We start from the raw sequence: 24,783 nt of genomic DNA, 5'->3' as shown, positions 1-24,783 counted from the left end.
GCATAGATGATTTATACTTCAACAAAAATGTTACATAAAAAAAATAATAAAATAAATATTTACAAAAAAGTGTATGTAATTTTGTGCACAGCCAAAGATAACGATCAAGGTAGCCTCATAGGACCAGGGGCAGTGGTTATACAGAATTATATTTATTTTACAACATTTTAAGAATTATTTGTAAATTTCATATCCTTAATTATTGTAGCTAAATATCGTATTTTATATTGTATCAACGTGTTAAATAAACGTTTGTACAGTGTATGCTATTGGCAGTTTTCCATTTATTTTAACCTCTTCAACTGGAGTCAGACAAATGAGATTGATTCTGTCCTTGACATGTGATGGCTTACACAAAATAACAAAACATTTCTTAAAGTTTAGAAGGAGTGCTATGCAAAATAACATCGTGCATATCCTTTAAGGCTTCCTCCAGCGCGCTCCTGTACTTAACGCAGCTGGTTTCAGGGTTGGAAACGAAGGCTGAGGTGGCGAAATTGACGTCATCGTTACGTGGATTATAGCATGTCGCATAGCCGTTAGAGACTAGAGGCCCGTAACACATGAAGGCGTCGCATTTACATGCAACCTGAAATTAAATGAGTCATTTAATATTTTATTATAATTTATATGCCTCTGACAGTTACTTATACAAACACCGGCACGTTTACCTGAACACTAGTTACATATAGTTAAAAATAAAAGTTATTGTCGAATAGAGAGCTATAAGAAAAATAAATGTTCTGTCACTCGTCAGCCACCTGTACCTTGTAATATAATACTATATTTAGTATTTTTTTTAAAGAAAGCTAAGAGATGTTTCGTAGTATTTTTGTTTATAAGATTAGATACGTCAATATATACTTATATAGGGTTATTTTTAAAATATAAACCTCGCAGGACTATATTACTAACATCATAAACAACCACTTTTTTCCATGACTTTGTGCAAAACAATAAATTTATCAAAAACAAAGTTTAAAATTTTTGTTGTACTATCGGACACTTTTTAGATCTGTTTGGTAGAATAAGTTCAAATGCAAAGCAAGCGTCCTCCGCGACGACTTCCATCCTCGTGCTGTACAGAGTTATTTATTACCGTTTAGAATGATCTATTTAAATGTATTTATATTTGTATGAAAGTAAAATCTGATGAATTATTTAAAAGTCATGGAACAAAAGCTGTTTATGATGTTAGTAACATTGTCCTGCGATGTTGTTAGTAGGTCCATGTTTTTACGAGATACATTTCTTTGGGCTATCCATAATGCAATTAAATAAATTCCTAAAATAGTAGTGTTTTTTCAAAACTGGTTACTTATATGAAACTTGAAAACAAAAACATTTTGATTTTCTACAAATACAGGCTTGTCAAAGTGTATAATTGCTTTCTTGTGAATTTCGTCAACATCAATTTAAAAAGTTATTTGTGAAAGTTTGATTTAGTCAATGTTAGTTACATTTTTAAAATGTTTCTGCACTTTCTGCTTTATCACAAAATAAGGTCAGGTGGAGTAAGAGGAACATACTTTATTTCGAGACAAATGTTATGAGCTCTAGGAGGAATAAATAATATCTTATACGAATTTCGAAATACTCTAATCTTGCCCTGGTTTATCAGCTTTCCATGTTTTAACTATCATTGCGCTAAAATTAATATTTACGATGTATCTGACAAAAACTTTCAGGTTGTGCTAACGTTCCTCTTCCCCCAAAAAATGGGGTAAGAAGAACTGTCATCGAATTTCATATAAATATAATGTATATTTAAATATATCCGTAGTTAATTCCTAAGCAAAACTATTTGAATCGAATTTTATCTTAAAACCATTGGAATAACGTATAGTTATCAAAAAAACAAGTGAAAAACTAATTTTGGGGCAACAGGAACATACAGGCTAAGGCCAGGGGTGACAAATTAAAAAAAGCGAGGCTGTTATTTTTTTTTGTGACGGGACGAACAAGTCGTGCGCGTGATGGTAAGCTACAGGCCTGTACATAACAGGACATATTTTTTTTGCACAAAGTATAATAAAAGCACATTTTTAACCACTCGTTTACAAATCAACACATTAAGTAACTTAAGTACTTTTTAAATATAGTTATAATAGAAAACAATGTTTGGTCCAAAAATAAATTTATATTTCTAACAAAATTTATTCTTCTCTAGTCACCAAAACCACTCTACTTTGAAAACCGTTCAACTAAATCAATTGAAATTTGGTATAGAAGTAGTGTGACCACATAGCTAACGTGCAATGAGCCATTTTTGTATTTGTTCTTAGGTTACGCCATTATTTTAGAGCTCATGTAATTATTTTTTTTCGACTAAAATATGAAATTTTCTAAAAATTCCTGACTGAAAAAAAAGTACTGCCAGAATTGCTGCTGGCCTTGTAAATTACCTTAAGATGTGTGATTGTTTACACATAAATTGTAGTGTTGTAATTATTGTAATATCGTCAGAAATTAATATCATGTGGACGAAGTCACTAAAATTTACGATTACTATCAAAAAACGTTATTATGACAATTCATCAAAAAGTTTGTCACCCCTGACACGGGGGAAGAGGAAAGTATGTTTCTCTTACCCCGTAAGTACGTACTAGACCCTCTTACCCCAACAATGTTTTTGGCGGTTAGGATTTTGATTCCAATGAAATTCGTATTATTTGTTGTTTTTAGTCTGAAATAACTAAAACTTTACCATTTTCTCTACGTGTTTTTCTACAAAAATAATCTCCAGCACTTTTTTTCACCAAGATCCAGTCAAGAAAAAATCACGCGCCGATCTCGTGTTTTCAGACTACACAACTGTAAATTTCGTTTTCTCTCTCTGTCAAATTTGGAACATCGTAGCGACATCTCTTTACAACCGTTAAAACTAATTTGTTTGTCTGTTTTATAGACTGAGGGACTATATTTGTCCCTCTTTCCCCGGTGTTCCTCTTACCCCACCTGACCTTACCTTTGTTTAATTTCAATTTTTTTAAATAACGATTAAGTAGGGCTGTACTAAGTCAATGTTAAAAGACGTTAATTCAATAACTACTTTAATATTTATTTATATATAAATGTTACCATTTTATAATCTCACTTCATTTGTGGTCCGTGAAATGTGCCGGTGTGTAAATTTGGCAGTCGCGAGGTGGACGACGGGACGTTGTGGCTTGCTTCGTCATTTAGGGGATGTAGCTTCTCCCAAGTGCTGGGAGGTTCGATCCCGGATCTCTCCCACTAGAGCACCGAGCACCGAGCACCCAAGGCCATAGTGCGGTTTTAGCCCGTAGAAGTCCGGCCTAATGTATGTATATTAATATACCTAATAAACTCTCCGCTGTCCCCGCGGCGGAACGGTATCCTAGGAGGATTTCTCCACGAAAAAAAAGTATATCTGTGAAGGGTTTACTTACTTGACTAGTAGAAATTCTCATATGAGCACTCTTCTTAAACCCATCATCAGTGTACAGCTTAGGAATTTCGATACCATTCTCGATTGCAGTCAATTTCAAGCCGAGCAAATGTCTATCGACACCGAACCCTTGCAGAGCCTGCAATAAGCATAATCATAATTTCCATGTTACTGAAAAGTTGAGTATAGCCGTGGTAGCCTAAAGGTTTGACCTACCGCGTCTCAAGCAAGGCCGTAGGTTTTAATCCGGGTTGGCATCGCTGAGTTTCTCGAAATTTATGTGCAAAAAACCATGAGCTTTTCGAAGAAGAAAATATCGTGATGAAATCTTAACGTCGAAGAAGGTTCAGTGTACGCGATTAAAAATACGAAAACTTTCAGACGTCGAAACAGCTAGATTGATTTACTTCAGCCACTTTCATAGTTTAATGACATGCGGCATTTTGCTTTGGGGTAATGCCGCCGATATTAATAGAATGTTTGTCCTGCAGAAACGTGCGCTTAGGGCAATTTACAATCTGGGCCCCAGAGTGTCTTTGAGAGATAAGTTTAAAGAGATTCACATTCTTACACTAGGGTCACAGTACATTTACGAAAATGTTATTTATGTTGAGAAGAATAATAATTTATTTATTAAAAATAGTGACAGACATAACATTAACACGAAATATAAACTAGTTATTCTCGACAGTCATCTTCACAAATTCATTTAGGGGCAATGTATAAGCTTCTATAATAAGATTCCGGTTGAAATTCAAAATTTGCCATTTACGAGGTTTAAAACTATAATGAAACAAAAACTTCATTCTAAAGGATTATACAGCTTCAGCGTACTTGGATGACAAGAATCCGTGGTAATGACCTGTTTAGTTCTTGCAGGTAGTCTCAATCTAAGATGTTTGAAATAAATGTTGTAAATGTCAAATGTATATTTAAAAGAGCAACCCCTAGAGTTTCAAATGAGCAGAAGAGTTTAATTAATATGATGATTTCAAGTGTAATTTGCTTACTTATGAAATAAAGATGAGGGCCCTAAGTTAAAGAACGTAATGAATTGTTTAACAACAATAGTTAACCCATATATCGCATTTTACAAGTAACATAGTGTCTCAAAAATTGCGTTATATTATATTTTATCTCAAAATTGCGTTATATTAATAATTTATCTCCAAAATTGCACTATATTTGTATGTCATTTGTATAACATTTAATTTCAAAGTGACAGGACAACACTGTTGTTTTGTAATTCAATAGATAATATTAATTTAACGTAAAGCAATTTTAAGATAATATTATGTTAGTTGTCATGCGCGATGTCCACGCGTTAGAAATTATTAGGAAATATTAACATAAAACATAGGGATTTTTTTGTTATTTTTCACTAATGTGTTCTATTACTGAATCTTATGCACAGCAAAAAAATAGTGATTTTTTTATCAATTGTATTTACACAACAAATTGTTTGCAAATAATAAATTACCTGCACAGTGTAATCTTTATGAGCATTAATAGCTTTTTTCAAAGCAGCCATTTTCTCCTTGGGCGGCACATTGGAGTCGAGCATAGCTTTAGCGAATTCGATCGACTCGATAGAGCAGGAGCGAATTGTCTCAGTGCGGCCTCCCGCATACATCCGCGTTGCTGCCGATTCGTAGTGAGCTCCTGGTGTTTTGTATAGTCTGTTAGATTTTAAAGAAAAAAGGCATGTTACTCGAGTTTACCACATAAGAAAACATAACTGCACGGATATTAACGTAGTACTGAACTAAATACAAATTATAGAACACAAATTCACTCGAATTTTGACGTCTACCTTACTTCTACTTATTATATGGATGGCATGCTCGTCATCCTGATGAAAAGATTTGCCAATCGGCGTAAAGTAGGTACTCGCCGATTGTTGCCCAGTGTACGCGTGCGCCAGACGTAAAGGAAAGGAATGGTACGTCGTGCGAGTAGTTACTCGCGTTCCCATTATGTCGTAACGTTTCATTCATCGTTAGACGATTGTCGCGTCTAACCTGTTCCCATAACACGACTATCTGTCGAGACTGTATCGTGGACGTTTATTTTATCGTAGAACGACTGTCTAGCTGTTCCCACTAGCTCGTGAATTTATCGGTACACGGCAGCCGCTTTTTCGTTTGCACGACAGAATCTTTATAAGTTCCGATTATCTGTCGTCACATTTTTATTGTGACGTTTCATTTATCGTCAGACGACTGTCGTTCTAGCCCTTCCAATTGTCACGACAGTCTGTCGTCGTAACGACAAACAAGTGGTGAACGACGATTAATCGTGTTGTACTATAAGTGAACAACTTCATTTAAATATACCAGTCACGGCATTTTAAACTGCACGACTATCTGTCGTCACGACATAATGGGAACGCGCCATTACGCTATAAACACTGGAACAGCTTAATCGTTCAATGAACAAGTTTTGCCCACCACCGATTTAATTATGTTGACGTACTTAAAAACCTAAAAAGATATATTAACAAAGGTGCGGGCTCAGACGGTATTCACTTTTTAAATTTATGTGTACCTAACCTGTTGGTGTTTCAAATAAATATGTAGCTATGATGGCCGTATTAGACGTAATGAACTGTTTCACAAAGAGCTCTACTGCTACTAAATATGGGTCATAGTCGCTAGTAACTTGTATGCCATTGGAAATAACATTCGTTTTTTCCGATCTAAATCGCATATCGCACTAATATTACAATAGTGTTGTAACTCAAAATATGTGAATTCCAGGATTAAATCATTGCTGAAACCAAAATTTGATTCTCTACATGTCAATAAAACCGTTGATAGAATATTGTAAGAAACAATTAAAAGATATCTACGTAACTCAAAATGAGACAAACTTTATGTGAGCTAGTCCTGGCCAAAACATACAATCCTCAAAAATATGAAATTATTTCTTCCCTTTTATTTTTAAAGAACTGGGCGATTAGAAAATTGTTTAGATGTCAGTAATAAACTTTACTCTATACATAAATTTTAATGATCTTTCACGGGAAGTGAGTATTCGTTTTTCATCGATTGTGAAAAAATACACTATTGTATTAACAGTGCGATATATTTGTTTATACAAATTACCAACCTCTATCATAGTAAGCCGTGACCATGAGCGTCTGTAAAGAGATCGAAAATTAAAAAAAAAAAAAAAAAAACTCAAATGTAAGCGACTTAGATCTGAAAAAATAGTTTCACCCCATGTGTAGCATACGTGAAAGCCTAATATATTTATACACCCAATATATTTTATTGCATGGCAAATAAATATTTTTTTATTTCGAAAATACCATAGTTCTGCAAACCTCCCAATTCTGCCTCCTACCTCTTAATTCTGTCGAGCAGAATTCGAAAAAATTTCGTAGATATATTATCATTTACAATCTCATCTCGGATGTAATTTAGTCGAGGGTAAAAGCTAGTACCAATTATACCACACACCTGTAGAAAGCATACTGCATAGCCATCTGCAAATAACTGTCCGGACTCAGTTTCTGCGACTTAATGAAATTTTTGCCATACTTATCGTACGTAAAGCAATTCAGTTCTAAATCACTGGCGAGTCTGAAATCAAAATGTGAAAATAATAATTAAATATTATACCACATTAGATAAGTTGCTTTGATCCCTAAGTAACTAAGCACTTGTGTCATGAAAATCGGAAACAACAGCCGATATTATCACAAACACGCAGACCCGAGACCTCTGAGGTGGCATTATAATATAACATTACATAAACTAATATTATAAATAAAATATTATAAAATTAAATGAGTACTCGATGTTGACACGCGACATTTTATTACAATATTATACTACACGTCGACACGTAACATCTTAATAAAATATAATAGATCTCTTTGAACCTGCCATTTTATAAAAATGTTACGTGTACATAAATTTTAATTATCGTCAGGTAATCTTAAGACAATAATTCTGGAAATACTAATTTTATGTGAAATGTACAAAAAACAAAAAGTCATAAATATGGTGTTAATGTTCCATATGCTTTGGTAATATGGGTATGATTGTATTTACATGTAGTTTGGAATAACTCATTATTCTTTTTGTTACTTCAAAGTGGTGTTTATAGGAAAAGTTATTCGTAGTAACGCGAGGAACCACCCCGCCTCGGATGTAACCCTATTAACACCCTGTTATATACTACGTAAAAAAATAAGAATATTTTTTTCAATTCAGTGTTCCAAATAAATCATTTTCGATAGATTTTTGTCTAAAATTAAAACAATCTTTTTACAAATCATCATCAATCAGGTCACATGAATAAAGTGAGTATATTTTTTTCAACTGTATGTATTGAGGGGCTTTGAATTGAACATGTCAGCCCCATTAGAAAAACTATACATCAAGAAAACAATAGAATCCGAACAGATAAATAACTAAATGTGTATATGAAATCTTCGCGTCACTATTTGTTGGCTCAGACAAAACAAATTGAAACCATTTAACAATAAATATGCCAAAACCAACCTGTGCAAATAACCGTACCCTGGTAGGTTCCGTCCGCACGCACTCAGTGTCATGGATAAATAAAGAACCTCTCTGTGTTCGAAAATATAGTCAGTCATAATGGCTGTAATAATGCTATAGCATATACATAGTCCACATTTGATATTAAGATGCTTTAAATAATAGATAGACCTCTGCTTGCCTGGGTGCAAACATAGAAATGAGATGTTGAAATTATGCCCAATTAATTACAAGACCAAACACACAAGTGTTGGAACGTGTTTAATTCACGATTTTATATGAAAATGTTTTCATTACACAACATTTAGAGTCGGTTAAAAAAGGTTATACACACTTGTCTAAGTTGTTCTGAGCAGTTTTAATCATTCCATCCACTTCAGAGTTCACCACAAACTCCAGCTTGACTGGCGGTTTCGGTTTCGCCGATGGACCGTTTGGTTTTGTCTTATTTTGGTCCCTGTCGAACAAAAACACTAAAATACATTTGTATGTGTAAAGTACAAAACCGAAACGATTTGCTCTATTTCAAATATTGTATGCCGTTGTCTGGCATTTTAGACTCGTATTAATTGTCATTAATAATAGCAGGGGAGGTACAGCCCCCGATTGACCCGACCGAGGATCGAACCCGGGATCTCGGAGACGGCGACACAATGACATCCACGATGAGCAAGCCTCTTGATCACGGAGGTCGTCGTCGTCGTATTGTAAAGTACATAATGAGGTTATCAGCGCAAAAGTGGTGTAACCCACATCTAATTTTTTTCTACAATATTACTTAAATTTAATTAAATGTCGGTTTCATCACTTATGCGGTGATAGCCTCTTAGTTATACAGATGCACTGTGATGAAAAAAGAACTTAAAAATTACAGCCTCATTTCAGCGTCATACATTTTCTCTTAGCCCAAGATTATATTTAATAATTTTTACATTCTTTTTGTTTTATTACGATTAAGTCAGTAAAATAAGCATAAAGGTGAAAGCAAAAATCATACAAGTAATTGATTATGTAGTCGACCATGACTGCAATGGGCTGACCCTCGGCAGGCGAATGTTCATACGTCAAACCGGTCAGCCCATCAGCGCCTACAATGAACTGCAAATAATAACATATTAAGTGTTTTACATTTATTTAAGCAATAATAATATATAAATAATTGTGGTAATTAAGAAATGAAAATATAGCACATAGAAAAAATTACATTAAATAATTATTTACTATCATATATCGCACTTCAATAATAAAAAGTAGAAAGAAATTCGAAAAGTATAATATTTTTGGGAATTTGACAAATCAGATGAAAAAATGTATGGATGGGATCAGCCGTATGGCCATTTGTTCCTTCATTTTTCTCCATCCTCTAAGATTTGGCTAAAGCCAAAAACAAATGCTGAAGAATGAAAAACGTAAGTAACTTTATTTTGGAAGCTGATCTAGTTTTTTATTGGCACTGGAACATTACACATATTTTATTTTTACTACATTTTAATAATAACAACACACACACTCAACATAGCCCCGCACTAGGGAAACCCTGTGTCGCGGGTGCCATGGACACACATATAGACAACCACAAATCACACCCAAACTCACGAGAGAAACAAATGTAGGTCATACAAATATTTCTCCCGGCCCGGGAATCGAACCTGGGACCTCTGCGTGGCAGTCCGGCATGGTAACCGTTCGGCCACAGAGGCAGTTAAATTTAGCCTAGTCTACTGTGATCTACTGCTACTAATTTGCTATAATCACTATAAAGTACTAGTAAAATAATAATATATAATAATAATTTATTTCCTTAAAAAGGTTACAACACTTAATCTGAACTTTAAAAAGGCAAAATAAGCTGTACATAAAATAAAAAAGTAATAAATAAAAAATATATTAATAACCGGAATAATTGGGAACTCGCGCAGTGGTTGCGCTAGGCAGACCTTGCGCCTCCTGAAAATTGGGATCACATAAGTCGAGGTAACTGATAACCCCAGGTATAAGTACCTCAGCTCAACTTTAAGAATGCTTGAAGTAAAATCTAATAGTTTTTACGCACCTGAACAGTCTTATCGAACCATCGATTGCCACCATTACATCCCGGGCCAGAGCCGTGTATAGTTTGAGCTGCAGCTAAGTTCTGCCGGGCATCCTTATTCGGACATTCCCACAAGCCAACTGCGGCATCTAAACAAAGCACTACTATGCTTCTCTCTACATCTTCTAGAGATTGCTTGTTTACATTATCTGGAAATAACATGATAACAATGTACTGCGTGATTATTATTGACATATTTATGAATTTTATTTGATTGTAATTAACTTAACATTTTACATTTTCGGTTAATGTATTTTTATGTGTCACTCTATAAAACCCAGTTACTCAGCAGTGGGTGAGTGTGAACAATTTTCTTTTACACATTTGGACAAAAGTTAGCCGCGATATAATCTGACCACCAGACTGCTCCAGACCAGATTCAGAAGCCTCTTTCTCAATTTCAGTTACTAATTACTTGGCATCAGAGTCATCTGACCGAAGCATTTCCTGAACAGACGTAATGAATTGTTCCAAAGTTTAATGTTATAATAGGTTAATACAGATGCTTATCAGAACTTATATTACCTTTTATAAGCTGTTGATACGCCTTTGCCCAGTTGTCGCGGTTATCTGAAGTCAGGATACCAACGCCTTTAACGTTTGGTGTTGACGACTGTTCGATTACTTTCTTCAACTGTTGTATTATTTGGTCCTCGCTTAGTAGAACGCCGTCTTCGCCCCACATGTCTACGTGAAAAATCTGGAATACGTATTTTTTCAAAACTATGTGAACCAACTCACTGAATTACAAATTGTGAGAATAGTCCTGCAACCACGATCGTGGCTTCGTTGTCGATCACTTATAATATTGTAACTAGGACTCTCGCATGATGACATTTGTCGATTGCGACTATAAGGTGAATCATATGCAAGAAGTCACTAGCATAAGATTCACCTGTCGCACCCAAGAGTTGCCAATCGGTGCTACTATCTTGATTGATGTTGTGATCGATTTTTTTTAATATACCAAGTGACGAGGCGAACAAGTCGTGTGCTTGGTATTAAGCAACACACCTGTCCACAACAATCACAGTGCCACTGAGCCTCGGCGCAAACGTGTGTCTTGTATTGTATACAAGCAATCGGCAACTGGAAGCGAATATTTTATTTTAATACAATTAATATGAAGTTGCCGGTTGCGGCAACTGGACACAATCGCCGGTTGCGGCAGTCGAAAATATTCGGTAGCCAGTTTGCACGGCGCCTGAGATTTTTAAATCGAAAAGATCTGAGGAGCACTGCCACCGCGCCCGTCACCTAGACGTAAGCGGTGGCAGTACTTTCCTGAACCGCTTATTCCCAATCTCAGTTGTTGTCAGTGTGGTGATTTCCATTGGCGAGAAACGGGAAAAAAACCCATATGTTACCAGTTTGTCATCACAAACGGGATAAAAAAATCTCAGCTGTTGCCCGTGATGATTTCCACTGGTGACAAATGGAAAAAAAAAACATGTACCAGGTGGTGACAAGTGGGATAAAAACATCTATTGTTGCCACTGGCGACAAATGGAATTTAAAATATCCCAGTAATTACCAGAGGTATAGTTGGCAAAATTTTAGAATACAAAAGGACAAAAGAGTAAGCCGTCACGATGACGCATGTGCCATCTGTATAGTACAAACAACCAGTAAACAGTTTTTTACTCATTGACGCTTAATTCTATCCTTGGTAATATTTATTCGGAACTAACTTTGTAGAATTAGTAAGCAACTACTGGGATATTTTAAATTCCATGTGCCAGTGGTAACAAAGGACCTTTTTATCGCATTTGTCACCACCAGGTAACATATGGGTTTTTTCCCCATTTGTCGCTAGTGGTAAAGACTGGGAATTAGCGACCTGGACAAACTGTTTCACAAGGAGCTCTACTGCAACTAAAATATATAAACCAATGCTAATCTAGTGCCCCCTGTCGCCACGACAACTGTCATCGTGTAAGAAACACCCAAAACTTAAATGTTTGTACGGACGCGTCATGTTAAACAATGCGGAAGTGAATATTCTACGAATTTTTAAATAATATGGCGCTTTTCCATACTATGCTTGTATTTACATTACAGACAAAATAAACAACTTCCATACTTGTCCGGAAGGACATGTAATAAAGTTACGTGGGCTGTGAGGACGGTAATTATTTAATGTTACTACAGTCAGACAATAAATGAATTCTATTCTGTTCCGTCGTAATATGTGTATTATAGTAGTAATCAACACCGATTTTATTTACAAAATTTCACCAATTTATATTTTTCACTTCTTACGAATTATTACAATTTATGTTACCAAATATTATAATTACAATTATGTAGAGTAGAGATAACTTTGTGGTTATTCACTAAATGATTATCACTAATTTACAAGTTTCTTACCACGGTATGATTACAATAATATTATAAGAATTGTACACGGTAAAAACAGATTGCTTAGAAAAAGACAAATTTCTTTTTATGAAGACAAATTCATTAAATCCAACAAATCGATCCTCTCCCTATAGACTAGAGAATAATTACTTGATAATAGTAAAAAAACATCTCAAAAATGTATTTTATAAGACAGAAATATTTAATACAAGGGCAAATTAATTTACTTCAAGTCACAAAACTACTATAGATTCAACAAAATATTGATATTAGAATATTATTATAGTTATTAGAAATGTTCGATTTTGACTTGAAAAAAAAAAAAAAATGACTGTTTATGATTTTTATGATTACAAGCACAAGTAAAAGCAATCGTTACTGCGTGCGCCTTCAGCGACATGTCACGACACCATGGACTATGAAAACGCAACGAAATGTTGCTTTAAAAATATACTTTACAATTAAGAATATTAATCTGAATAGAAAACTACTTTTTTTTTGTTTAAGAATATATTTTCTTATTATACACCCAAGAAATTTTGAATTCATTTAAGCTTAATTAAATTTGATGTAAGAGGTAAAAATTTCTTTATGTAAGGGGTAAAAATTTCTTGATGTAAGTAATGTCCAATTAATTGATTAGAAATGAAATAAAATCTTGAAGTGAAGGTATTTGTTAAATTTTTATTGAATTGATATTCAATTTTTTTTTTGTGAAATTACTCCACTAGTTTGTTATAATTATTAATACAAAGATCGAACACTCAGAAAAAATTCCTTCGACCGGATCGAAGGAATTTTTTCTGAGTGTTCAATCTTTGAAGGTATTTGTCTAAAAGTTAGAATAAAGTTAAAAGTAAATTTGCATTAGAAAAAGATAAGCAGTATTTTTGTAATGACAATATTTTATTATTATTAGTTAGTTCAAATTCAAACATCTTTATTTCGACCAACTGGGATCATAGTCAATGTTAGTTACATTTTCTTATCCTAAAGTTAATAATACACCCCTAAAGCTAATTTAACATTTTACATAATATGCGGTTGACAGAGCTTTAGTGAGGCTTGACTTTCAGTATATGGATCATATGACAATGATTCAGATACTGACAATCAAACCTCTCCGCAAATGCTCTCAGGATACCACTGGTGCTGGCCCGCACCCTACGCACCAGGGATGTACAGCGTTTCCTCACAGTTGTGAAAAAAACAATCAACTCTGGCATCCGCGAACATCCCCGAGGCGCTGCAGAAGCGAGGCAGCCCCAATAGCACCCTGAAAGCATTGTTGTACTGCACACGTAGGGCGTTGTACTGTTTTTGCGTGTAAGAGGCCCACAAACTGCTCGTGTATAGAGTCGTGCAAAAGGCTCTAAATAAAGTTACTTTTACCTCAGCCGAACAACGAGCAAATCGGCGAGCCACCATGTTCGCTCTAACAGACAACGCCCTCCGTTCTCGCTCAATGTCTGCATCATCCCTCAGGTCAGAGGTCAAAATGTGCCCCAGATATCTAAATGTATCCACCCTTTTTAACGGCGTACCAAATAGCCGGATAGGTGGTACTGGTGGCAGACTCTTGCCCCCGACATGAAAGACCATGCATTCACTTTTCTTAACGTTATATAGCAAGCCATGACTAAGCGCAAACTTTTCACAGATTCCCAATAACTTGACGAGACCACAAGGTGAGGCACTCAACAGCACCATGTCGTCTGCATAACTAATGTTATTGAGACATACGTCATCAATATGGCAGCCGACATGAGTGCTGCTGAGCTCCACTATCAGCGCATTGACGTATAGGTTGAAGAGCTTCGGTGAGGTAACTCCCCCCTGCCTCACCCCAAACTCCATCCTGTACGGCTCCGAGTACGTATTCGACCATCTTACCACGTTCACCTGATTACAATACCAAAACTTGATAATATTATACAGCTCTGCTGGCAAATCAGTATTCTTCAGCTTATCCCATAGAAGGTCGTATCTCACCAGGTCGAACGCTTTAGATAGGTCGAGAAAACAGGCATATATGGGCGTTTTACGGTTCGTATAGTATTTTACAGTCTGTTTCAGACATAATATAGCTGTTTCTGTCGATAATCCTGACCTGAACCCAAACTGATTCTGATGAATGTTTAGGTGCTTGTCCAGATGCGTGCTCAACATACTATCTAATACCTTAGCAATCACAGTCGCCAGCGATATCGGCCTGTAGTTGTTTTTGTCACTCACATCACCGCTTTTGTTTTTAATGACTGGAACTACAACAGTTCTCATTAAAGCATCTGGCAGATATGAGTGGCTCAAACATACATTATATAATAAGGCTAGAACTCGTGGGAGATGAGGCCCAGCATGTTTTAAGTGTTCCACACTGAGGCCGTCGTAGCCAGGAGATTTCCCTCTCGACATAGATTTCACAACTTTGTCCACATCTTTGGCAGTAAATCTAGCAACGAACTCCTGGCTACTCGGCACCTCATCAACCATCCTCCGAGACGGACCCAAGGGCGACTCAACACTAAACTGTTTTCTAAATATAGTGGCTATATCCTTATGATCACTTACACCGTCAACACTTTCCGGTTGATAAGGCTTATCATTTAGCTTTTTTGTAGATTTCCAAAAGCTACGAAAGTAATGGTTTTCATGAAGAGATGCCAAGATGTCCATTCTAATCTGTTGACTGTGATTTTGACACCATTTTAGTCTAGATTTGAAAATGGTTCGACTTCTCTGCATCTCATCATAGAAACGGCCGCATCTAGGTTTCCCATACAAAACCCATGTATTAAATTTATCCCTAGCCTCCCTATGAGCCGCACTTATATGTTTATTCCAGCCAGCAACTGGTTTTTTCTTCGTGGAACGTTTTACATAAAAACAGGTTGTGGCTGCCACACTTAATACACTAATTATATCATTATATAAATTGTCAATAATCTGTTTATGGCCCTGTTCATAACAGCAACCATCACAACATGTGCGGAGGTCATCAGGAAAGTCAATTTTACTAAGTTCGCCATGACAGATTTTAGTATACAATGTTATTTGTTCAGATTTTCTTTCCCCCCACACAACTTTATTAGTCATCCGCTTATTACTACATAATAGCCCCGAACTGATTACACCTAAATTGCACACTACACATAAAGGGAAGTGGTCTGACCACGTGACGTCATATTTAACATGGACGTTCACAACAGATCTTGCCGCAGATTCAGTTGTCAAAACATGGTCTAACCAACGCTTAGCCCCATTGGCCTCACTAATGAAACTAAACGTGTCCGATTCAAGACCTAATATTTCAATGTCCGGGCACGTCCACATTTGTTCGCGGCAGAAACTCATCATTTCATTAAAGAAAAGTTCATTCGGGTGCGCGTTAAGGTCCCCCAGTATGTATGCTGTCCAAATGTCCTCATTACTAATAGTAGCACTTACCAAACTCAAACAATCCGTAAATTCCACTAAGTTCACATTTTTATCCGTAGGCATGTACACACTGAACACAAGGATAGACTTCTGTGGCAATGTTATCTTTATTGCACACACTCGCGGGTTATCGCACTGAACAATAGAAACATTAGGAAAAACACTTTTATTCCACAGTAAACAAACCCCACCCCAAGGGCGGCCAACCAACATTCCGGCGGCCGGGTCCATCGCCGACGTTCCCGTGCTTCCGAACCTGCCGTCAATTTCACATAAATACTGAAGCTCATCTTGCCTCAGCCAAGTCTCTTGAAGCGCGATTATATCCGCTGATTGACATAATTTCCTGATGGAATCTATCGATCTCTTAACGTTCTTACAGTTAAAACTAACCATGTTAATTGTACGTATCGTAACGTCATCACTCATTAAACCGATTTGATTATCAACTTTATCCATTTATGAGTGTAAGTGGGCCGCCGACATTAGTCTGTCTTTTCGTAATATTTGGCCTATAGTGCATAAACCTCCGATAAACAATATTTTGTGGCCATAATTCTGGGTCCAAGAACAAAGAAACTTTGGACTCAGAAACGTAGAACTTGTAAGCGTTATGCATTTTCTTCTTTGTATTCAGTTTTTCTAATACAATGTTTTCTTTTGTTTTTGCTCTAATGTACTCAGTTATATCTGTTTCTAGGCAATTTTTATTTACGTTAGATATAAAAATAGGTATTTTTCTCTCAGCCGCCATAAACTTAGCGTAGCATTCCGTATCACATGCTGTCCCCCTCTTACCAGTATAGCGATAATTGTGCTTGTTTCGCTTGTATGTTACTGTCGTCCAACCGTCTGTGTTATTCTCACGAAATTGAGGGTCGTCGCAAGATGTCACCGCCGCGCTCGGGGAGTTTAAACTTGAACTCTCGCCGGTCGTTGGCTTACGACATTGCGTTAGGTCCAGCTGAGACGCGTGATTCATAATAGATGATACTGAATCTTGCGTTATCTCTTCTTTATTGTTATCTAGTTCGACATATTTTAAGGTAGTACTATTTAAATCCTTTATAGGTCGATTTTTCGTATGTTTAGAAATATTTCCCGATCTTCTAGGCGATATTTGCGTATCAGTTGACGGCGAAGGCGATTTTTTTCCCTCTGACTCGTTATTATAATGCGAGAGGCCGATAGGTCCACTGTCATGATGTAACCAAGCTCCTCGCTTGGTATTATTACTTTTAATAAATAATTTTCCAGAATTAGCAGATATTTTGAGAAATTGCTCTTTCTTATTAGTAGAATTCCTTTTTTCTGTGTACGAGTATAAGATTAGAGATGAAACGGATACCCGATAACTATCCGGTATCCGACCTATTTTTCCTATCCGGCCGGATATCGGACAACGTGGACCTCTCTGATGACCTGGACGTAGAGAGGGAGCGTAGGGCATTGTCGGTGAGAAGCAACATGTTGGCGCGCAGGTTTGCACGATGTAATAAGGAAGTAAAAACAACCTTATTCAAGGCATACTGCCAAACTTTTTACACGTGCAGCCTGTGGGCCAAATGTACTCGCAAATCGCTTGATGCCCTACGCGTACAGTACAATAATGGTTTTAGGATGCTGCTGGGGTTGCCCCGGTTCTGCAGCGCATCTGGTATGTTTGCCGAGGCGCGTGTGGATAGTTTTCAGACTATCCTACGCAAACGAGTAGCCTCGGTGATGAAGCGCGTGCGGGATAGCGGCAGCGGTCTCCTAAATACCATTTTGGAGCGGGTAGATTGCCCCATAGTAAGTCACTGGAATGCGTGTCATATGCACTCTAATGTTGCCATTTATAATGTTAAATATAATTTGTTATAACATAGTTTTAAGATAATTGTTACTAACCAGCTATGAACTTTGTTTGAAATAAATTATTATTATTATTGTAGATGTTTTTCCCTCTCAGCCTGTTGACTGGTTTTAACAGCATCTACGGACCGAAATCAAGTAAATGCTGTAGGGCTTGTATGTATATGGTGAGAGTGTACTAAGGACCCACTTCGTTCTCTTCCATCTGCATGAACTTTCTCACAATCCTACAAGTATTCAAAATTACGGCTTTTTGTAATGTTATGTAGAGGTTTTCTTTAAAACCTAATAATTTAAGACTATGAAGAAGTTGGTTTGGAATAACGCCTGTTGTAGAGAGAAGAATTGGGATAACATATACTTTTTCCTGTCGCCAAATTCTAACTAATTCATCTTTGAGCTCTGCGTATTTACTAATTTTTTCAATTATGGTCTTCTGTATGTTATGTGTGTTAGGAACTGCAATATCTATTAAGTATGTAATTTTATTTAATTTGTCTTGTAAAGTTATGTCAGGTCTATTAAAATGAATAGTTCTGTCAGTGAGTATGGCGCGGTCGTAGTAAAGTTTGTGTGTTGTATTTTCTAGGATAGTTTGTGGTGTATACTTGTAGTATGGAGTGATTGATTCATGTATGAATCAATTATTATTATTATTATTATTATTATTATTATTATATCGGATATTAAAACAATATCCGGTCGAATACCGGATGTTTCAAACTGAGAAAAATTCATAATTAGTACGCCAAATAAATAGATTTATTGATTAAAGATAATAGTAATATGATAAACAGCAACTACAGGGTCGTTGACAATCTGTTTATTACTTGAAACTGAAAGAACTATGAAGTTAGATAACGTTATCTGTAAATTTAGTACTCAAATTTCAATAAAGGTAAATTATGGTGGATGAAGACCAGTTGTTCTGCATTAAGTGGTAAAAGTTGGTTCTAATTATTTTCATAAACGAGATCAGCTTCAGATGATAGTTTTTCAATCTCAAACTCTTGCAAACTTTGTTAAATTTTAAGTACTACTTGTTATTGCCAGACGATCAAATGAAAGGATCGCGATCACGATCGATTTGACCTGTCTTCAAATACAATTTGTGTACCTACAATAATGAAACATGTAAGTAGATTAAAATTTTTTTTGGAAAATTTGGTATCAAGAATTAGAATTTGTTAGATCACAAACAAATTAATGAAATCAAATTGAAACAAGATAATGACCACAATAAATCAAATCGTCAATGTGAAAGTAAAATCATTCATTAATCAATCAATCATGGCGATACGCGCTGTAAACCGATCGCGACATGTTTACGGTAGTAGGTCCGATATCCGGCGGCCGGATATCCGGCTACCCGACCTAGGTGCCCGCAGAATATCCGGCTATCTGCCTAGGTACCCACCGGATATCCGATATCCAGTCAGATCACTATCCATTTCATCTCTATATAAGATAATTTAATTGTTCTGGCAATTAAAGATTGACAATTGATTAATTGTCAATTGCGAAACAGCAATTAACGATTGATCAATTGTTAGTTGCGAGATATCTTAAAGATATTGCAAATATCTACAATTAACAATGAATCAATTTTCAATCTTTTCAATGTTTTTGATTAACAATTAACAATTAAAACTGACAATTATGATAAATTTATAAGGCATATGGGGGCGTTAGGGCGGAGTTAGGGTGTTGGTTGTGGGGGCCTGCTGGGGGCAGGTTAGGTGGCCGGTTGGGGGCCGGCTGGGGGCAGGTTAGGGGGCCCGGTTGGGGGGCCCAGTTGGGGGCCCCGGTTGGGAGCCCCGCTTGGGGGCCCCGGTTGGGGTTAGGGCCCCCGGTTGGGTCCCCGCTTGGGGGCCCCAACCGGGCGCCTAACCTTTTTTTTTTTTTAACCTAACCTAACCGGGGCCCTAACCTTGCGACGCGTCGCAATTGATTTAATTGCTATTGATTTCTATTGAATTGATTTTTTAATCTGATTGAATTATTGATTGAAATTTAATTGATTAACGCCCAACACTGTAAGTAATTATAAGGAAACTCTAATTCATTTATCATTTATCAATATAAGTCATTTAATATAAAAGGTAAAAATATTATTATTAGTATCTAAATAAAAATAGCAAAGCTATCTTTTAGAAACTTACATGATTATTATGTATAACAGTTATGTGTTTACTGTTTTCGTTGTATGATAACTTATCCCTCTTCTCGCCAGGTATTCTGCAAGTCCCAAACACCTTTTTGTATTGACCCATGTCCAGTGGACTCTTGCCCATCATTTCTGTTGGTATTTTATTGCTGAAAATAAAGTATTACAATATAATGTAGTTTCACCAACAATATTTCTGTAAATAAAAACATTTACCTATATAATGGGGGTTCTCTTTTTACATGTTTGTGTCTAAGTTGTTTCCAAGTAAAGCCATGTTATTCAAAAACAAGGCTTTAATATAAAAACTAAAGACATACATTATTATGAAACATCTTTGTAAACAGCATTATTATTACTGCGTACAATGATATAATTCATTATTTCCTAAGCTTTTTACAGGGTCAGGAGCATGTCAAGCTAAAAACTTACGATATAAATTTAACTCTATGAAGTTCGCAATAAGAATAATAAAGTCTAAAGTGTCAAGCTTTGATGTGCTATTGACTAATACAAACTGCTACAAAGTGTAAAAATAGCGTTTAGCTAAGTATGAGCAACAAGACTATTATTTAAACATAATAATCGCTTTGCCATCTTTGCTTATTTGATAAGAAGCCAAGAATTACTATCTTTACCCTTAAAGTATTTAAACTACCAAGAAAAAGTGTTGACTGATAACATTATATTTTCATTGCTTTCTTACCCATCAATCAAAGCCTTATATTCCAAAGCAGCTAGCAAGGTCTTGGCAGCATATTTCAGCTGGTCTTCTTGAGTAGGAAACTTCCTAAAGGGGAACACTAGACCAGGACTAGAGAAGACCACCACTGGGTCCCTATACTCTAGGTAGGCAGTGTTTAGCCACCACTCCTCAAGCCAGTTTATGTGCTTCTCGGCTCTGCTTTGTAGTAAACCCTGAAAGTTTATACATGGTATATACAGATCGAATATCAATAATAGTAACTTACTATAAATATTCGATAAAACAAATGGTAAATGGTTCACATACATTTTTTCAAGACTACCCCTAAATATGGGAGACTTGGGAGAGGTATTAAAGTTTGAGTAGGAACTTTGTAATGCGTGATGCGATTTGCTTCTATCTTAGTTTAACTTTAAGTAATATAAAATAAACAAACACACGTTTCAGATTTTTCAGACTCAAAACCCCACAAAAGAGGGTAAGTTAGAATATCAAAGTACTCAAATGGGGTATTCAAGTTTGTATGGAAACTTTTTAATGCGGGGTGCAATTACTTTGTTTAGATACTTTAAGTACAAAACATAAACAATCACATGTTTCAGGATTTTGCAAAACAACCCCCAAAAAGGGGTAAGTTAGGGCATCGAAGAACTCAAACGGGGCATTAAAGTTTGTATGGGTACATTTTCAAAACAAACCCTTAAAAGAGGTCTTTGGGTATCAAAGTATTTTTAAAAAACCTTTTCTATCGAAAATCTATTTCCTTACATTTGGAAAATGGAATATTTTTGTTTTGTTTTGTATTTTAATTTGACGCGGACAAATTCGCGAGCAACAGCTAGTACTATACTACACCTAACATTACGCATATTTCATCTCCTTTTTTTATGACTTGTAATTTTTTCTGTAATGTGGTATTCAGTGTTTTACGTATTTGGTTGATGAATATTATAAACATTAAACAAGATTAACCTGTAACTTTTGCCCCAGGCCTCCTTCAGCCAAGAAATCTTTAACAAGAGATGTGGTAACAGCAAACTCTTCATCATTCAAATGAGGTTTTACAGTCTTCAAGTATTTCTGCAGTGTGTCTGCAAGCTTTGGCACAGGGAGCCTGGGCAGGTTTTGGGGATTCGGAGCTGGCTTACTGGATGTGTAGTTGCAAGTCACTAATAATGAGCTTGCATAGGGCTCCAGGAACATACACCTGTTATGACTACACTGAAATTATAAAAACTCTGCTGTTTTAAATGAGTATTGCAATTTTTTGAGTTCATGTTCTTGTTCTACTAGCAAATCAATGATTTAGTTTCAAGCATTATTTGCCAGCATAACAATGGCGCTAATCAACTCTTCCTTTACGGAAGTCGCGGATCCGAGATGGACCTATTTCCGGTTCTTATGGATGGCCAATTAACTTCCGCAAGTTAAGAGTTAAGACTGGCTTCACAACCCTCATGGAAGTATGGCATAAGTGGAACTATGTCAAACATGTTTATTGCTCCATTAGACACAAAAAATATAACCCACATCCTCACCAATTGCAGAGGATGTGGGTTATAGTTTTCTGTATGTAATGAAGCAATAAGCATGTTTGACGTAATTCCACTTATGCCATTCTTCTATGCGGGGTGCAACTTACATACATACATACATATCATCACGCCCCTGTCTGCGACCAGGGTAGGCAAAGACTATGGACCTCCACTTACTATGCTCCTGACAAACCTCCTTCACCTTCTCCACTCCCATCAATCTCTTCATACATGCCCATTTATTCTTGGTACTTTTAACCTTTTAAGATTGACTTTTTCAGGCAAATGTAATTTGCCATTAGACCATTTTTCTACTTCACACAGGTAACAGTAATTACTAATTTTCATTGAAAATTAACATCTAAGGCCACAGTAGGCACAGGCCTGTCAGACAAGGTGACAATATAAAAATATGTTGAGCAATAAATAGGCTCTAATTAACTTGTTGGCCATTTTATTTTTAATTCAGGATGGACTAAAAACTGTATTGTAAAAATGTAATGTTCCTTACCACTTTCTGAATACCTCGCATCATTTTGAGGTTCTGAAAAAATTATTGATATAAATTTTTAAATTATTTTTTTCTAAAGTATTTTTATCACTATTTTATATTTACAATGATTTATAATATAAAGATATTTAAATGCAACTATCGTAAAATTATCACGGACTATTGAAATAATTTAAGAAACTTATCAGGTGGGTGAGAATTATAATCATTTATGAAAGAAACGTAACAAAATTCATACATTGGACAAAGATCAGAGTCCAATTTTTATACGTGTTTGCTAATTGTTATCAACAAAATTGGCTGATATATCGTATAAATTAAACATTGATATAATAATTTACCTTGTTTTATTAAGCTCTATTGCAACTACGTGTAATAGCTTTTATAAACTTCCATCAATTTCGAGTACGAGAATGCTATTACCAAGACACTTGAAGTGAAAGTAGTGTAGTTTCAACCAACACTGACAATCTATATATATTTTGAACACGTACACTTAAAAAAAATTAGTTTTTTGTTAACATTAACCGGTCTCGTTTGACTGTTGATCTAATACACAAAATCTAATAATATCTAAGATATTATTAGGTAATTTTAAAAAACTTCCACAACCAAATCGCGTTATTTATATAGAATTGTCTATGAACCATGCATGAGCATTTGAGCATTATTTAATGGAGAAAAGGCATGAGAACACATAATACACTTGCTCTGAGATAATAGCACTACGTTTATTACGTCAATCCAAATTCCAAACTTTGAAACTTGTTAACGTTTCGTCGAAAAACGAAGGGAAGAACGTTCAATTGAAAATAAAAAACTTAGTGGGTATATAATAATGTTGTGTTGGGTCATAAAAAAAATTCATATTTAAAAAAAATATATTTTTCCGATGTGACACCTGTCAAACGTTGAATGTATGTACTGAACAATTTTAATCAACGAAACCGAATGGAGCCAAACATTAAGTCAATGGAGCCAAACGACTTTTTTGTATTATAATTTTTTTCATTGTTTTTTACACTCATAATTAGAGATACATGTTTTTTACACTCATAATTAGAGATACCCATCTCTAATTATGAGTGTAAAAAACAATGAAAAAAATGGATAAATATCATTGAGATAAATACTCACTAGAAAGATAAATATGGATAAATATCCATATTTATCCATTTTTACTCAATATTTATCCAAAAAAGTGGATAAATATTTTTAATTATGGTTTATTATTTATATTTAGTAAAACAAAGTATATTTTTAAGTTTAATTGTAAACATTGGTATAATTTAATAGCATGTACAGGACAGGTAGTATATTAAGTGGTAGTCTCTGAGTTTCTTGAGTGGAAGGCACTCAAACTACTCAAAGGCACTCGCGAGCACTAAAAGACACCAAAGGCACTCAAGACACTCGCGGGCACTCAAAGGCACTCGCGGGTACTTATAGGCACTCATAGGCACTCGCGGGCACTCAAAGGCACTTACGGGCACTCGCAGGTATTTAACTTAAATAAAGTCTTGAAAACATTTCCACCATACCTGGTTGAGTCGAAGCCTTACAATCTGAAGAGATTGTTAAATGAACAATCCTATCATTGCAGGCGAATGCTCCCGGTGAAGGAGACTACCGAATGTTGTGAGATGTGAGTATGTTGCAATTAGTTTACATTCCCACCGCAATTAGTGAGATGTTATCGACTAGAAAAACGTAGGTACTAAAACAGTATTGTTACATAAAACAATGGCAAACTGAGAAGTAATCGTACGTAATTATTCGATAAAAAATAAATTCTAATGAATTTTGTTATAAAAAACACAAAAAATTAATATCCATGTTTTAGGATAAATACTCAGTAAAAACTGATATTTATTAGATATTTATCCTTTGACGGATATTTATCGGGTAAAAACCCATCTCTACTCATAATCACAATAGTCGGATTAAGGTGTTCCACATAGATACATGTATAGATATAGCTACAAGGAGCGACTTACAATATGTATGTAACAAGGTACTCTTTGGGAGCGACATAGAGTTGTTAAAAGCACCAAATATTAATTAATTACTTTATCTCGAATTCCGGAAATGGTTTTACTGCATCGTAGGACAAAACCTTAGGCTTAAACTCTTCAGCGCCCACTGCACAGTGTGTTGTTTTACCTTAGTTGCGGTCATCCTCGTTTCATGTGT

The 24,783-nt window shown here is 35.6% G+C and overlaps 1 protein-coding gene across 2 annotated transcripts; it reads right to left on the bottom strand.

Annotated features, from left to right (window-relative positions):
• Positions 1–83: 83 nt before the first annotated feature.
• On the bottom strand, positions 84–24,783 carry LOC113237349 (carnitine O-acetyltransferase-like). Of its 2 annotated transcripts, none has more exons than XM_026473771.1 (13): positions 24,754–24,783; positions 22,591–22,623; positions 21,517–21,765; positions 20,545–20,756; positions 19,834–19,987; positions 10,544–10,718; positions 9,980–10,167; positions 8,924–9,024; positions 8,261–8,383; positions 6,877–6,999; positions 4,893–5,091; positions 3,414–3,551; positions 84–589 (listed from the first exon to the last, which is right to left on the bottom strand). In XM_026473771.1, the coding sequence occupies exons 1-13, from the start codon at positions 24,766–24,768 to the stop codon at positions 374–376; spliced, it is 1,926 nt and encodes a 641-aa protein (XP_026329556.1). In that variant the 5' UTR covers positions 24,769–24,783; the 3' UTR covers positions 84–373. The 2 variants fall into 2 exon arrangements, with proteins under 2 accessions (XP_026329556.1, XP_026329564.1); XM_026473779.1 differs by lacking the exon at positions 24,754–24,783 and adding an exon at positions 22,932–23,356.

This window comes from Hyposmocoma kahamanoa, unplaced genomic scaffold (assembly GCF_003589595.1).
Source record: "Hyposmocoma kahamanoa isolate Upper Pololo Valley unplaced genomic scaffold, ASM358959v1 102, whole genome shotgun sequence".
In the NCBI taxonomy this organism is placed as follows: domain Eukaryota; kingdom Metazoa; phylum Arthropoda; class Insecta; order Lepidoptera; family Cosmopterigidae; genus Hyposmocoma; species Hyposmocoma kahamanoa.
This window is presented reverse-complemented; position numbering and strand designations above follow the sequence as displayed.